General features: G+C 40.2%; 2 protein-coding genes across 2 annotated transcripts; one reads left to right on the top strand and one right to left on the bottom strand.

Moving 5' to 3' along the window:
• Positions 1-3,467: 3,467 nt before the first annotated feature.
• Positions 3,468-4,833, bottom strand: LOC132980233 (hydroxycarboxylic acid receptor 2-like). The gene is given in 2 exon segments (XM_061046240.1): positions 3,468-4,560; positions 4,563-4,833. Coding segments are annotated over 2 exon segments (942 nt in total). The 5' UTR covers positions 4,810-4,833; the 3' UTR covers positions 3,468-3,865.
• A 2,987-nt stretch (positions 4,834-7,820) lies between these two features.
• On the top strand, positions 7,821-15,275 carry atic (5-aminoimidazole-4-carboxamide ribonucleotide formyltransferase/IMP cyclohydrolase). The gene is made up of 15 exons (XM_061035104.1): positions 7,821-8,017; positions 8,223-8,349; positions 8,786-8,929; positions 9,969-10,057; positions 10,223-10,374; positions 11,292-11,448; positions 12,686-12,811; positions 12,943-13,050; positions 13,137-13,222; positions 13,329-13,418; positions 13,519-13,644; positions 13,749-13,841; positions 13,934-14,116; positions 14,573-14,728; positions 14,919-15,275. Exons 1-15 carry the CDS (start codon positions 7,999-8,001, stop codon positions 15,036-15,038), a joined length of 1,776 nt encoding a protein of 591 aa, XP_060891087.1. The 5' UTR covers positions 7,821-7,998; the 3' UTR covers positions 15,039-15,275.
• Positions 15,276-15,611: the final 336 nt, after the last annotated feature.

Genomic DNA, 15,611 nt, shown 5'->3' on the forward strand with positions numbered 1-15,611 from the left:
TCTTTGGTGGTCAAACTGTCTGCAATATAAGGGGCAACCGCTGAAATCTTGCCTAGGGCACCAAAATGGTTAGGTGTTAGGTGTCTATAACCTAAAGGTCAAATATTATGCAAAATACACTTCACCATGATTTTCTTACTCTAATATGTGTTCCTAGTCTGTCTACAAACCCACCAGTTATTAGAAAAGTAAATCCTCTTCTTTTGCCTGCTCCACAGGGGTTACTGCAGCTAGGTGTTTGTTCTGCCCTCACAGTCTGCCTTCTCACAGTAAAAGAATTGAGCATGGAGCGAGAAAGTCCACACAAAAAACCACATCCTCTTTCAGAGAGGGGCGAGGTCAGCTACAGACACAGAAACAGACTGTTCAGAGCAGATATGTTAATATCCGCAGATATTATCGGCTGGCTGATTTATCGGTCGAGCTCTGGATGATAGTGCAATTAAAAGTGCAGCCTCTGCATGCAACTGACATATAACCACATAGTCTAGTCCGAACCAATCACAGTGAAATGTACACATGCTGTGTGAGAAAGCATTGCTTGTCTGCATAAATAAAATTCTCTTGCTCATCCTTTCATTCGGATAACGATGTAACTGCACTTACTTGCACAGCCCTATAGCCTACCCTGACCTTTGTTTTAATTTTGTTCTTTTAAAGGAGGATAATTATGATTCCAAAGAGGTGGAGAATCTCAAGTCCCTGGTGTCTCACCTCCGTCAGCTCCTGGACCTGCACAAGAAATACGACTGCAGACTTTCCCTTTCATTCTTTGAGATTTTAGATAGATTCATAACTTCCAAAAATGTATATTTTTGGCGGGGCTAATCAGTCACTTCCTGCTCAGTGCCAAGGCTCGCTCTTTCACTCAGTAGAATGCCAAATTGTTTTTCAAATACTAATGTATAAATAGACTTGAATCATGGTTCTTACACTTAAACTGGAACGTTAGCGTATGTGTTGGCGGGTTGGTGCATGAGAGCCTTACAGGCTGAACTGTTGAATGTGTCACTTGATGTTTTGTGTTGGACCTGTGGAGTCATTTCAAGGAGCTTTCTGCCAGTAAATGTATTTTGATTTAAAATAAACACTTTCATCAGCTCTGTTGAACTGAACTGTCAGAATAACTCATCTTTGGCTGTATTACAGTATTACAGAACTTAAAATACGATAAAATTGTAGAGTAGATAACATACCAAAGAGCACGCTCTTTTGTAAAAGGTCTCGAGATAACATTTGTTCTGAATTGTCGCTGTTCAAAGTAAGATGTGTTGATAAGATCAGATTTACTTTAGTGTCCCTGTGTATAAATGACTCTGGGACTCTGTTCTGCGGTTAATGCACACTACTGATGTTGATGTACAAATATATCTCCTCCAACATAATTTCCTGTTTATAAGGTTCACGACTGCAGAATTTCTCTAAAGGTGTGAAGATCTTAACTGTGATGTTGTGGTTTAAAGGTGTGAGTGATGTCTTTTAGGGCTGTCACACTTGCAAAAATCTCCTGAGAAACTCTCTGAGGAGCTGTATGTGTGAACGCAAACAGCCTAACTTTTCCCTCGGACTTCACCCAGAGTGCCTCCTGCCAGACCCTTAGTTTTTCTGCAGCAAGTCCGAGTGAGCTGAATTGAGAACGCAGCAGGATATTCTCCGAAGAATTCACCTAGAGCCCCCCCACTCCCTGTTTTATATGAAAATAAATGTTATTAATACCTTAGAAGTTACTGAAGAGGTCGTAGACACTCAGAGGGGTATCTTTCATCAGGGCACCTGCAAAAATGTTGGCATGTTTTTATGAATCGTAGCGCTGATGAATTAAAGGCTTTTTTATTAAATTCCTCTCTGAGTGTCTCCGACGTCTTCAATAGTTTCTAAGTTGGGTCCCCACGCTGAAAAGCACCAGAGGGACACGTTCTTTTGAAACTTGTGTTAACACCCACGCAGCACTCTGTGCATCTGCTTTTTTGACATGAATACCTTAATGTGTCCTCAGATCAGGAAAACCGTACTGACCTTCATCATCCAAAATGGAGAGCACCAGAAACTGTTGAAGGGTGGTTTTTCAGTCAGGATGGAGTGAACTCGCTCGCTCGTGACTCCATGAAACACAGAGAGCATCAAAGAGGGAAACCGAGGACAAACGGCGCCCCCTCGCTGAGCGGCCTGAAGGTAACTGAAGCTGACCTCATTCAGCCGGTTTAATCTGAGACACAATGGAGGATAGGGAGAATAATATGATGAATAAACCAGTTGCTTTATAACATTCAAATACATGTATAAATGTATTATATAACATATATTACATAACAGACTTTAAATTCTGCTTTCTTTCTTTCTTCTTTTTTTCAGGAGTTTCTCAACATGCAAGATGGAGTTTCAGGATGAACTTCTTCCTGCAGCTTTATTCTTCTGTTTCTGTTTGAGACTCAAGATGTGCACCTCTCCATTTAGCTTTCTCCTGTTCTTGTCATATTTAATCAGATGTTCTTTATTCATTGTATAGAGGAATTCTTTTGGGGAATAAAATCCTTGTATAGAAAACTCACACTATTATATTTTATTATATTATCTCCTTGTTCATACATGTGTGTATTGTGTTTGACGACTCACATGAAGTAGAGAAGCAGTGAGGTAAAGTAAGAAGAAAACAGGACAACAAACATGTCATAAAATGTCAAACGTCTATTTGAAAAAAAGTATCTAAACGCTGCCTTTTCTCCTCTTAGAAGAATGCACATCAATAAGCTTGTACAAATGTCTTTGTTCCTTCAAGAATTTAAGATTAAATCGATTTCTTTGATTTTTCTCTGCAAAGTGTATCTTTAGTTTCCACCTTGGGGTGCAACAATATTGTAATTTCACAACATTTGAGACTTTCATCGAACACACTTTTTTACATACTTCATTTACTTTTTTAATCCCGGATGAAAATTCTGGTTTACACTCTGTTATTGAGACATGCTTCTCACACACATAAGTAAAATAAAATACACACACATGCAAAAACTGGAGCTGTGGTCATGCATTAATGTTCTTTATTCATTGTATAGAGGACATGCATTAATGGAGACATGAGCAAGCACCAGAGTTTATTTCCCATGAACAAAATAGTTGAGTTGTCTCTTTATTTTTTTTATTAACAGTCTTGGATATTTCAACAATTACTTGCAAAATTGATTTTAATGCATTTTTATTTACACTCTACAACTAAAAAAAATCCCATATCCCAATATCATTTTTCTGTCCTCTCCATCGTAGACGAAAATCTTTCAAGCCCCTCCACCCCTCACCATACACATCGACACATAAACATGCATCCACATACGCTGAATCCCTCTATCAGACATGCCTTTGCTGACAAATTACTACATCTTTATTTTTTTGCTGACAATATTACAGAGAAACACAGAGCCCCCTGACGTCCCCAAATAAATATTGCACAAATTAATATCTAGATAATGTGATTTGTTTTGTGTGTTCCTGTGTTACCATTCTTCATACTGCTGAATAAAGCAGCTTGTTTGCTTCTGACTTCCGGCAATAGTATCTCCACTTCACAACTGATAAAGTGTCTTACTACCCAACAATGCTTAAAGTGCAGAGGTTATACAAAGAATGACAAGTAAAGCTGCCTGCACATGTTTTGCAAAGGAAATTAATTATGTGGAGCAAACATTTAGGTGACATTTGCTGTATGAAAAAAGTAAAATGTTGTCTTTTTTTTAGCTGCAGAGCTTACAAAAAAAACGTTAGAAAAAATTAGAATGAGCTATTCTTAGGTTTTCATTTTACTGCTTCCATCTCAATGATCCCCCCAATACTCTCTGTGAGCCAGCTGACTGAGTGACTGGGAGCCTGGCTCTCAAGTTTTCCTCTCCATACTCTCTGCCGTGTCTGCTTGGGGCAGATGAAGGGCTTTCCTGTAGCCGTTCTTAACGGCAGGGTTGGAGAAGTAGTAGACCAAAGGATCCAATGCGCTGTTGAGATAAGTCAGGCTGATGCTGATGTAAAAAGCTGTGGTCAGGTCTTCCAGGGCCGGGCAGACTTCAGATTCCTGCAGGGTGCTGGATACTTTCTTGGTCTTGATCCAAATTAGCAGCTGAATGATGTTGCTCGGGAGGAAGCAAATGATGAAGAGCGCTGCCACCACTGTGAGGAAGCACAGAACCCTCTTAATCTTTGCATCCTTGGCCAGCTGCCTCCCTCTCAGGAAGACAATGATATGGATCGTGCAGTAGAGAATCACAAGCAGAGGCAAAAAGAAGGAGAAGATGAATTCAAACTTATGCCAGGTCAGGTTGTGGCCGGGTTCAGTGTCGATCATGAAGCTCTCACAGTAGGTTGTGTTGATGTGCTTTAAGGTGAAAACATGAGTGGTCATGCAGATGGTGATCAACCACAGTGCCAGAGCTCCACACCAAGCTTTAGAGATGCTCAGAGAGTTGATGAGGTGATGGGGATGCACCACACGCATGAATCTGTCCAAGGCGATCACCATCAAGAAGACAGTGCTGCCGCTGCGGTTCATCGCCAGCATGAAGAGGCAGATGTTGCAAAAATCTCGCCGCCAAACCTCCACTTTATCCCAGAGCTGTAGTAGCTGGCCCTGAAAGGCAGAGTCATGCTGAGGAGAAAATCAGCCACTGCCAGGTTGAAGAGCAACACTGTGCTGCTTTTCCACGGCTTCAGGTGGAAGCAGAAGATCCAGAGAGCCAAGCCATTTCCTAATGCTCCAAAAACAAACTCTGTCGCCAGCAGTGGAGGGAGCACACTGATCAGCAGAGTCCCGTTGAATTTGCATTGCATGTTGTCAGAGATGTTGCCTCTCTGGCTGCCGGAAATAAAGTGTTTGTGGTTTTTCCGCATTTCTTTGAGGTAAGCTCTTCTGAGAAAGTATGCCCCCCCAAAAGGCAAAGTGCAAAAAGCCACAAGACATCACACTGGTTTAATTTACCACTTGTTACTTGCAGCCAGATACTCAGAACATGAAAAAAAAAAAAAAAAGATTCTGTGGCCAATTTTGTCTCAAGACATCAACTCGTATATTTCCATGTAAAAACCACTAACTGTAAAAAAAATCTAAAAAAAATCTGATATCACCCCTAACTCCACCTGCAATTAAGCATCATGCTGTTGTGATACATCCCAGAACAACAAAAAAACAAACAAACTGTGAGACAGCTCCGGATTTAGGGAACAGTCTTCAAACCCATTTTTAATTTTGGGATATTTTTTGGACATATTTAGATGGAAACAAAATATCAGAACCCACAACCCGATCTAAGGATACACAGACCTACACTCGCACACACGTGGGGACATGAACATACAAATAATTAAGAGAAATTTAACTAAACTGTGTGTCGAGGACATGAAAGCATATCATCACAATGTCAAAATGACATACCAGGCCTGGACTCCTCTGGAGAGCAGGGTATGGATCCAGACGTTTTTGACTAGTCCGGGCTGCCTTAAAATTTTAAGTTAACTGAACTTAAAAAGATAAGTTGAGATACATTTGTGATTATTCAAAGAAATAAAAGTTTCTAGTCAAATAAACTTGACATCAAGTCAGTTGTACTTGAGTTAACAAAACTCAAACTTTCATGTAAAAGATGTGAATCATACGCTGTGGCTTTTTTTTTACCAGATCTTAGTTGAACACCTGGATGGATGTTTTGCACATTGCACAGCATTAACCAAATTATACATACAGCTTCATCAAATATCATTTTAACTAGCTTCCAGCTGCTTTAACTTCAAGGACCTTGAGGAATTTTTCTTTGAACTTTCCAGACTTGATTTAATGAGGCGAGCAGAATACACAACGAGCCTTCAGACTGAACCTCTATCAAACTGCAGCTTTTAATTTGGCTGATGAAAAATCATGGGAATCAATAGGAGCTCATTTAGTTGTGTGACTTGTCAGCTGTGTGACAAATGCTATTTGGCCTGTTTTATGACACAGGCCTCTCTGACACAGTACAAAAATCACAGCTAATTGATAAGGCAGTGCAGCAATATATAAGGGTCATTGATTCTGTTTCTCTTCTAGTTTAATCTGAATATACCAGTCATGTTGATTAAAAATACCCCTGCGTAAATTACAGTTATAGTACTGCTGATAATGCTGTCAGTTTTTAGCCGGACTAAAGTGCTGACGGCCTCCGTGCCTGTGTCCTGTTTTAACCAATAATGCATAGTGAGCCTGTGTGTTTCTATAAAAATGCTTCACTGTCTATTGAATCACTCAAGTCACCCCTGAGATGTCAGCTGTTACCAGAAACTCCCATTTTCATAGTTAGACAAATAAATCGGCCTCTTTTTGCTTTGTTGGCTCATAAATCTGAAAACCCTTAAAAAATTTACACCCTGTAGTTTAATCAATCAGCAAAATGTCGGCCTCATTACGTAAATATGAACAGATTGTGCGATCTTTTAACGTAATCACACGGACTGGTGCAGGTTTCCAGGGCCCTGTTCTGTCACTTAACTAATGGGGGAGTCAGGGACTGAGTGACAGGACCTAATAAATTCACATCTGTCCGACTTAAAACGCTGTTCGAAAGCATGGAAAAGGCTCAGTATTTTGCCAATAAAGTTTATTGAAAAGGGCGTGGCCTGTTGGGGGAGGTATGTGTTAGTGGGCGTCATTTATCGTTGCAAGAAAAGCCTGATACAGACGTTTTTATCAATTACAGTGCTTATGGTGTTCATGTTCTTGGACCTTATTTGTGGCAGTGCTGTATTCAATTCTCCTGAGCAGTAAAAATAAATATATTTTAGAAGCATCAACACTGTAAGTCTGCGTCATTTTATTGTAGGCCTAGGTAAAATTCAATTTATTTTGATATGGGCTAGATGCACTAATGTGTGCATCTAGCCCATTTTTAGGTTTTATTTACCAAAGAGCAGCAGAGATTCAGAAAAACATTTTAAAAAATCTAAAATATGCATTCAACTTAAACAATAAAGAAAGTGCTTCCCAGAGTATAAAAATTCTAAAGACAGAAAATTGAGGAGTATCACAGACTTCCACATCCTCAGTTAAAAATGTAGCCTAATGAAGATCGCCATGTTAAAATCTGATTACCTTGGCTTCATGTGAAACAAATATATAGGATCTACAAATATATTTTTTAGGCAAATTTCATCAAAAATGTTCAGGGGATGAACTGAAAGTTAGACCTTTAGCTTTAGACATTTATCAAGCAAACATGTTAACGACAAGGCTAATGTTGCCCTCTTGTGGCCAAATGAAATATGTCACTTCTTTAACTACCGCATGCTGCACACACACACACAAAATAATGCGGATGCTCAATTAAAGGAACTTAAGAAAATAAGTGATACTATGTGATTAGTGTGGAAGCCCATTTCTGCCAGTTAAAAAAATAAAAATGAAAATAATAAAGTCATAATTATGAGATATAAAGTCATAATTATGAGATATAAAGTCAAAATTATGAAATAAAAAAATGAAATTATGAGACTTTATGATTTTCATTTTTATTTTTTTACTGGCGGAAATGGGCTTCCATAGATTAGTGATATTGTCCAGTTTGAACAGCTACAAATAAAACAGCCTAAATGATTTATCATTGGTGCTCTATTGTTAGGCTACACGATTACATATTATCATGTTCATCTCAGCATTTTTGCACCACTCACCAATGCACTATCATCTTATTCAGCCTTAATGTATCAGTCTTTTCGACCTGTAATTTCCGCTCCTTTCTGCAGACACAATTGGATGAAAACGCACATTTCCTGGTCGATGATGCGTTTGCGTGTCCGGGGGGCGGGATGACCTCATGAGGGCGGGACTTTCTGGTTTTGAAGCGCATGAAGAAGCAGTGAAAAGTCCTTCATGATTTGTGTCAGCCTCCACTCATTAGCCCTGCAAAGTTTGCTTGTTCACGTGAGTGAAGAAGACTGAAGCAGAAACTCTCTTGACATCCAGGCAGCCTGCAGACTTACTCTGTGATCGTAAACATGGCGTCTTCAGAGATTGGTAAGAGTCCCTTTTTTTTAAAATTCAATTTCCATTAATTCGCCTTCGTCACTATAAAGTTTTGTTCCACAACATGCAGGCTGCTAGCTCTAGCTAACATTAGCCAACGTGGTCATGGTATCCTGGGTAAACCATCCTTTAACTTTAGTTTTTACAGCTCCTGAAGAGTAAGTGTTCGTAACTATCATTCTCCCTGTCCTCGCAGCACTTTTGAGTGTGTCGGACAAAACTGGACTTGTGGACTTCGCTAAAAGACTGGTGGATGTGGGTCTGTCTCTGGTGGCCTCAGGTGGCACAGCTAAAGCCCTGCGAGATGCTAAACTGGCTGTCAGGTAGGTGCTGAGGCAAATCTGAAAGTTACAAGTTTAAAAAAAAAAAAAATGTGCAGCTGCAGATGTGAGAGATGCATTCAGATCCCGACGCAGATTAAAACTATAATGTCACTGAAAATACTTCATGTTAGTTCCTCTTTATCCAAAACCTGATATCTAACTGAATTGAGCCTTATCTGCAAATAGTACTTACTCTGCAGCACAATGGGACTTTTATGACCGATGGTTTTGATTGTATAATGTTGCTGCATTTAACTACTGTACTTTATTTTGTTCCCCACTTCCCATACTGCAGCATATTGAATAATATTATCGTTTGTTTGTAAAATAGCTGTCCTGTGAAGACTAGGTTTTAGCTGTAACTTTAAATCAAATTTCCCTAAATCCAGTAGCTGGTTACCTTCTCTAACCTGTCAGCACCTCTGCTCTGTGTCAGGGATGTGTCTGAGCTGACTGGACATCCAGAGATGCTGGGGGGCAGAGTGAAGACCCTCCATCCTGCGGTCCACGGAGGAATCCTGGCCAGGAAGACCCCCACTGACTCGGCAGACATGGAGAAACTGGGCTACAGTCTGGTCAGGTGAGAGAAGCAGATAATACATAATACTGAGGACGAGATAAATATTTATTTTAAATAGTGGAGGAAGCTGAACTGGACTTCATTATTACAGAGCCTAATAGAGTAGGAGAGCACATGTGACCTGTGGCAGATCACAAGCTAGTATAGACCTGCTGTGTGCCATCAGAGAGCACGTGGAGACAATAATTTGCAAACTGCTGCTCCTGCTTGTCTCTGTCTTGTGACTCTCATTTGTTTTAGGCGAGTAGAATGTGATCAGAGACTTCGTAGTGTTATCATCACTGGAGAATATAACTTCATATCTGATATTGACACATTGATAGTTAACACACAGACAGAAATAATCTGTTTCTTTGTGGTTCCTTTACTCAAAGTATATTATCTTTTTCAATCATTTTTCTCTCTTTCTATTAATAAATAAAGATTAATTAATCAATGAATGCGTAGTTGTATCGCCTTCTTGTGCATTTTAATTAAAAAGCATGGGGTTGAATGGATCAAGTAAGGAGCTGTGGGAGATTTGCACAAGTCTGCTGATGTGCTACGATATTGAAGGTAAATAGTGATGATGTAAGTAGTCTGTAACCTTTTTTTTTTTAATCAATCCTTTAATAAAGATAATGCCCAACGCTACTTTAAGAAGAATAATTAAACACATTTGTGTAATTGTAAAATGAAACGTTTAAAAGAAAAATAATAATGGACAGATTGATGATTTAGCCTTAAAGAGGGATTTCTCAGCTATGTTGTGTGACAGAGAATCCTACTGTTTATTTCCTCTAAAAGGCTTAAAGTAGTAAGAGCACGCTGTTTCATTTGAGTCATTACAGCAGAATGAAAGTCAGGAGACTTCAGTTTGGGAGATAGACGACCCCCCCCCCCCCCCCCCCCCCCCTTAATTTGACAAATTAAACCTGTTACCTAAACTCAAGTCTTGTTGGATTCCTGCATCCTGACCTGATGCCCCCATGGTGATAGTACCTCAACTTTGAACCCTTCTTAACATTTATAACATTTATCCTCTGTTTGTCTCTTGAAGAGTGGTGGTGTGCAACCTTTACCCGTTTGTGAAGACCGTCTCCAGCCCGAATGTTACCGTTGAAGATGCTGTGGAGCAGATAGATATCGGTGAGCTGTGAGGATGAGATCATGTGTTGGTAGTTTAAATATAAAGCTACACTTTATTCATAACTGTGCAAAGTGATGCTTTTAAATCAAAACCCCCAAAAAATCATTTATTTTTTTTATAAATCTGAAGCTTTAGTGTGTTTTCTTTGTTTGCTTTGTTCCCAGGTGGCGTAACTCTTTTGAGAGCAGCGGCCAAGAATCACTCTCGGGTCACCATTGTGTGTGATCCTGCTGATTATCCTTTGGTCGCCAAGGAGATGCAGAATTCAGGAGACAAAGATACAACCCTGGAAACCCGCAGGACTCTGGCTCTCAAAGTAACCTACCCCACTCTCCCAGCATTTTAACTTGCAAGTTTATGAGCTGAAGGAGTAGCGTGTTTAGAGTCTTGAAAAACAAAGTACGTCATTGTTCTGAAATGCCTCTTCTTATTAGACACCTCTTTTTTTTTAAATGATTTCAGTAGTTTTTTGTTTTTTTTTATTCCAACATGGATTAGATCCAGCTTCTCAGATTCACATGTTTGGTGTTTTGGTGAATGAGTATGCTGCCAGGCATTGCAATTTGTAGTTTTGAAATGACCTCTGTTAATTTATTTATTTGATGCTCCTGTTTCAGTAGAAAATCAGACAGTTAATATTTTTCTGTCCAGACTGTGTCAAGTCCAATCTAAAAAAATGTTCATACTGTGGAAAAACAAATGATTCATGCCTGTCCTATTAAATGAATGAGCAGGATTTAAAAAGTTGTGTAACAGTAATCTCATGCTGGTAGATCCATCGATCTCATTAGAAAAGGTCTGGGTTTGTCAGTGCTTTGATCTACAGGTTCAGTATCAGTTTAGATTACTCTCCTTAAACATCCCCAGATTGTCTTCCTCAGGACATCAGGACGTTCTTTCTGATATCCTGTTCTAGTTTTGTTGTTTGTCTTGTATTGACCTTTTAGGCAAAGTCCAGTGAGGCTAGACGGGTGTTGTAATTTCTGTTCAGGTAGCGAGTTTGACATCTGACGACCTGAACTTTCAACATACAGACTCACTGAAGTGTTCTTTGTTTTATTGCTTTGGGATGAAATCTGTTCTATGAAAATAAATATCTACAGCCCTGTATTTAATTCACAATCGTCAAGTGACGCGTTCTAAATACTGTGAGGGTTTTAGCCCTAGCTGTGGCAGACGGTAGAAGTTTGTGTTTTTCTCATCGTGCTGTATTTGATGTCCATTGTTCTTCAGGCGTTCACACACACAGCGCAGTACGACGAGGCCATATCAGACTACTTCAGAGGTCAGCACAGCCGTGGTGTTTCCCAGTTGCCTCTGCGCTACGGCATGAACCCTCACCAAGCTCCTGCACAGCTCTACACCCTGCGCCCAGCCCTCCCCCTCAAAGGTAGACACACACAGCATGTACATGACATGAATACTTGAAGCCGGAGAAAACGATTACATTTTCCTCTTAATTATAAAGTTTCACTTTTAGCTTAACTTTGCACATACGGCTAACTTTAATCTGTAAAGGTAATAAAATACATCTACAACAGGGGTCCCCAAACTTTTTTCTTTGAGGGCCTCATAACTTCACCTTTAAATGACGGGTACTTGGTGTACAAATTCAGTTTGCAGAGCTAACAGTCCACTTTTTTTTTTAGCTTTTTTTAACAGCCACCGCCTCTTGACAGATGAGACAAACAGCCTTTTCTTCGCATTGAACAAAAAAAATGTTGGTTAAATACCCTGAATTCTGAATCAGATTTTCTCTTCCCTAACATGTGAGTTAATAATGACAAAAGTTCACAGCTAAAGAATATGTTATTTGAAATGCTAAACTTTTATAGGCCTATGACAAAAAATTACAATTTTGATTTTTAAAATGCATTCTGAATTGTTCTGAGGGCCGGGCCAAATGTGGGGAGGGGCTGTATGCGGCCCGCGGGCCGTAGTTTGGGGACCCCTGATCTACAAGCTGTTCAAAAGCTAACTAATGTTACAAGTTATATATAGTTTGGCAACCATTTGATATTTTACATTTATTTAATATATTTTATTTTTGCCTCCCCTCAAAACTATCTAATGTTGAATGATGAGGCATATGTCCTCCTGTAAAATGTTCATTTCTACACTTTGGTTCAGTAAAAACTAAACCAAAATATCGTATAAGTAAGTATATCAATAAATGAAGAGATGTTGGTAGGTAGATTTAGTCTTCTTTGTGTCAGATTTCAGTCTCAGTTAAACTGACCTATAAGACGGTAGTATTGATCTTCTCGTTCAGCTTTACTCCATGAAGCAAGTTGGTGTATTTTACATCTAAGGTTTGACAAGATTTAGAAAGGATGCAACTGAAGAAAAAACTAACAAGTTCAACAAAGTCAAAACAAGAGTGTGTGTGTGTGTGTGTGTGTGTGTGTGGCAGTAGGGTCACGTTAATATCCCTGTTAAACTTTATTTGCTGTTATCTTCCGTACTCGTTATAGTCTAAGACAGGAGGTCATGAGGTATAGCTTGAAATATGCTAATTTCCAAACTATATCCGAAAACTTCAAAGAATTTCACCTTTGATGCCATTTGTTTTAATGATTAGTTTTGTCCCTCTTCTTTTTTTTTTTTTTTCTCCTGCTCTCTCTTAGTGGTCAATGGTTCCCCCGGCTTCATTAACCTCTGTGACGCTCTGAACGCCTGGCAGCTGGTCAGAGAGTTAAAGAACGCCCTCGGCATGGCTGCTGCCGCCTCCTTCAAACACGTCAGCCCCGCTGGTAAGACCAAAGAGACAATTCGATACAGTCTTTAACAGAATAAATGTGCACTGTGGTATCAAGTTCCTTTTTTTGTTTTGTTTTTCTCTCAATGTGAAAACGACCCTGCTTTATCTGTTGTTCTTCTACAGGCGCTGCAGTTGGAGTTCCTCTGACTGAGGAGGAAGCCAAAGTGTGCATGGTGCATGACATGCTGACTGGTCTCACACCACTGGCGACAGCTTACGCCAGAGCAAGAGGTCAGAGATGTTGGTATTTTAAAGCAGAAAACCATCGAGTATCTTGTGTTGTTTTACTTGAGATTGTATGAACTCCTCATCCACAGGTTCAGACAGAATGTCTTCTTTTGGAGACTTCATCGCTGTCTCAGATGTGTGTGACGTCCCCACCGCCAAGATTATCTCCAGAGAGGTAAAATCGTTCACCGAAGAACAAATCGATGCTTGTAGAAATGATTGTCATGTTTGTTTTTGCTTTACACCGGGTTTTTTTTTATTTTTTTTTATTGCTCCCTCAGGTTTCTGATGGTATCATTGCTCCTGGTTATGATGAGGAGGCGCTCAAGATCCTCTCCAAAAAGAAGGGCGGCAACTACTGTGTGCTGCAGGTGAGAGATTTGTATCTTCTTTCTTTTTAAATAAAGAAGAGTAGAATCAGAGTTTAGTTTAATTTCTTATTTGATTTAAAATACTTTTTTTTTCTCTTAGATGGATCCGGACTATGAGCCTGATGAGACCGAGGTGAGAGTGTTGTTTGGTCTCTACCTGAAACAAAAGAGGAACGGAGGTCTCATCAATAAGGAGTTCTTCAGCAACGTTGTCTCCAAGGGTTCTGTGAGTCAATGTAGCACGTTCAACTTTACTATTATTATGTATTTTCAGCTCATCTTTTTTTTAATGTAATTGAGTTCATCCTTTGAACTTTTTGTGTCTAAAAGCTGTCTGAGGAAGCTGAGCGTGACCTCACCGTGGCCACCATCGCTGTCAAGTACACTCAGTCGAACTCTGTCTGCTACGCTAAAGACGGACAGGTACGAACACGGCAGGTGGAAGGAGGGTGAAGTGGATCTGAATGAGCTGCGAGTATGTATCAAACGTTTTCTCTCTGGTCTGTATTTCACAGGTGATCGGTATCGGTGCAGGTCAGCAGTCTCGTATCCACTGCACCCGCCTGGCAGGAGATAAAGCTGATAACTGGTGGCTGAGACACCACCCTCGCGTCCTCGGCATGAAGTTCCGCAGCGGAGTGAAGAGAGCAGAGATGGCCAATGCAATCGATCAGTATGTCAGCGACACCATCGGAGAGGTAAGCGGGTCTCTCTGGGCAACAGGCCCTTTTGATAGAAAGCATTACTTCGATTGAAGTTATAAGCTTTTCGGAGTATTTGCCTTCTGTGCACTCTTCGGTTTATTTATTTTCTATTACCGGTGGCTGTCATGTTGAAATGTGAAAAAGGAGTCTTGGGAAATGTTTGCAAACATCACACTGAACATATGTAATACAAAGTCCATAATGTAGACATTAGTGTCTGTTCTGTTGAGTACTGTCAGATGAGAAAATGTTCCGCCTGATTCCTGTTATATGGCTGGTCAATCAGAGCTTCAGTTTTTCACTATGGCAACATTAGAATTTAATTCATGTCTTCACCTGGATTGATCCATTAAGAAAAGATGTGGCTGAGCTGTCTGCTCAGTGATGTTCAATGTCACATCTCTGTGCCGGATATACAAAACCTGCCTTGTGTGTGTTTTGTGTTGACAGGGCCCAGACTTGGCGGTCTGGAAGTCGATGTACGATGAGGTGCCTGAGCCTCTGTCAGAGACTGAGAAGAAGAACTGGATCAGCTCCCTGCAGACTGTGGCTGTCAGCTCTGACGCCTTCTTCCCCTTCAGAGATAATATAGACCGTGCCAAACGGGTAAATATAACGACTTTCACAAGAGCATGTGTTAATACTGCGTTCACCTTCAGAAAATGCATGCCACTGGCCTGCAGAGACGCATGATTCAATCTTCCTGCATGAAGGAATAATTAACTCTGAACACAAGTTTACTTAGGAGCTTTCCAACAATCTTCTCCAACATGTCCCTCCCTCTGTGTGTCTGTAGAGCGGTGTCGAGTACATCGCAGCTCCGGCGGGTTCTGCTGCTGACGCTGTTGTGATTAATGCCTGTAACGAGCAGGGCATCACTCTGGTGCACACCAACATGCGGCTCTTCCATCACTGAGCACCTCAGCTCTTGTTCAGGTGTTCTTCATGCTGCACTCACAGTTTAGCATTATCACTGAGTCCTAATCTTTTTCTAACCTCACTGATACTCAAAACATTCCTCCCCTCATCATGCTGCAGCTTAAAGGTCACAGCTTCACTGTTTTGTAACACATCTTTTGCATTCCTGACTTGTGAACTTACATTAGAGCGATACAGCGACTGTTAACATTCGTTCTAGGTCATTCACTTTTCAGTGTGAAATAAAATGTTACTGACAGGAAGTGTTTTGTCTTGTTTGAAATGTTTTTACAGCTGATTTACATTTTACAAAACTTGAAGTCATTCATGTCATACACAATATAAGTTTGAATAACTTGGTGATCCACTTACTTTCTAGTGTCATTATTAGGTTAAGGTCACTGCCTCATCTGTCCTTTTGAGTTGAGTGCTATTTTGTTAACGTTAGCATTTCCAACAGCCCCCTGAACTGACATGTTAAACATTGTACATACTCATCATAAGCATGATTGAATGGTCATTGTGATCATGTTAACATGCTGACAGCCTTCAGCTCTTACGCACCACTGTG

This window comes from Labrus mixtus, chromosome 1 (assembly GCF_963584025.1).
Source record: "Labrus mixtus chromosome 1, fLabMix1.1, whole genome shotgun sequence".
NCBI classification, from domain to species: Eukaryota; Metazoa; Chordata; class Actinopteri; order Labriformes; family Labridae; genus Labrus; species Labrus mixtus.

What these genes read in the sequence shown, in the direction of transcription:
- atic (XM_061035104.1), top strand. An exon ending in CCCAGCCCTCCCCCTCAAAG is followed by an intron (nt 11,449 to 12,685) that starts GTAGACACACAC and finishes GCTCTCTCTTAG; the next exon opens with TGGTCAATGGTTCCCCCGGC. An exon ending in CAAACACGTCAGCCCCGCTG is followed by an intron (nt 12,812 to 12,942) that starts GTAAGACCAAAG and finishes GTTCTTCTACAG; the next exon opens with GCGCTGCAGTTGGAGTTCCT.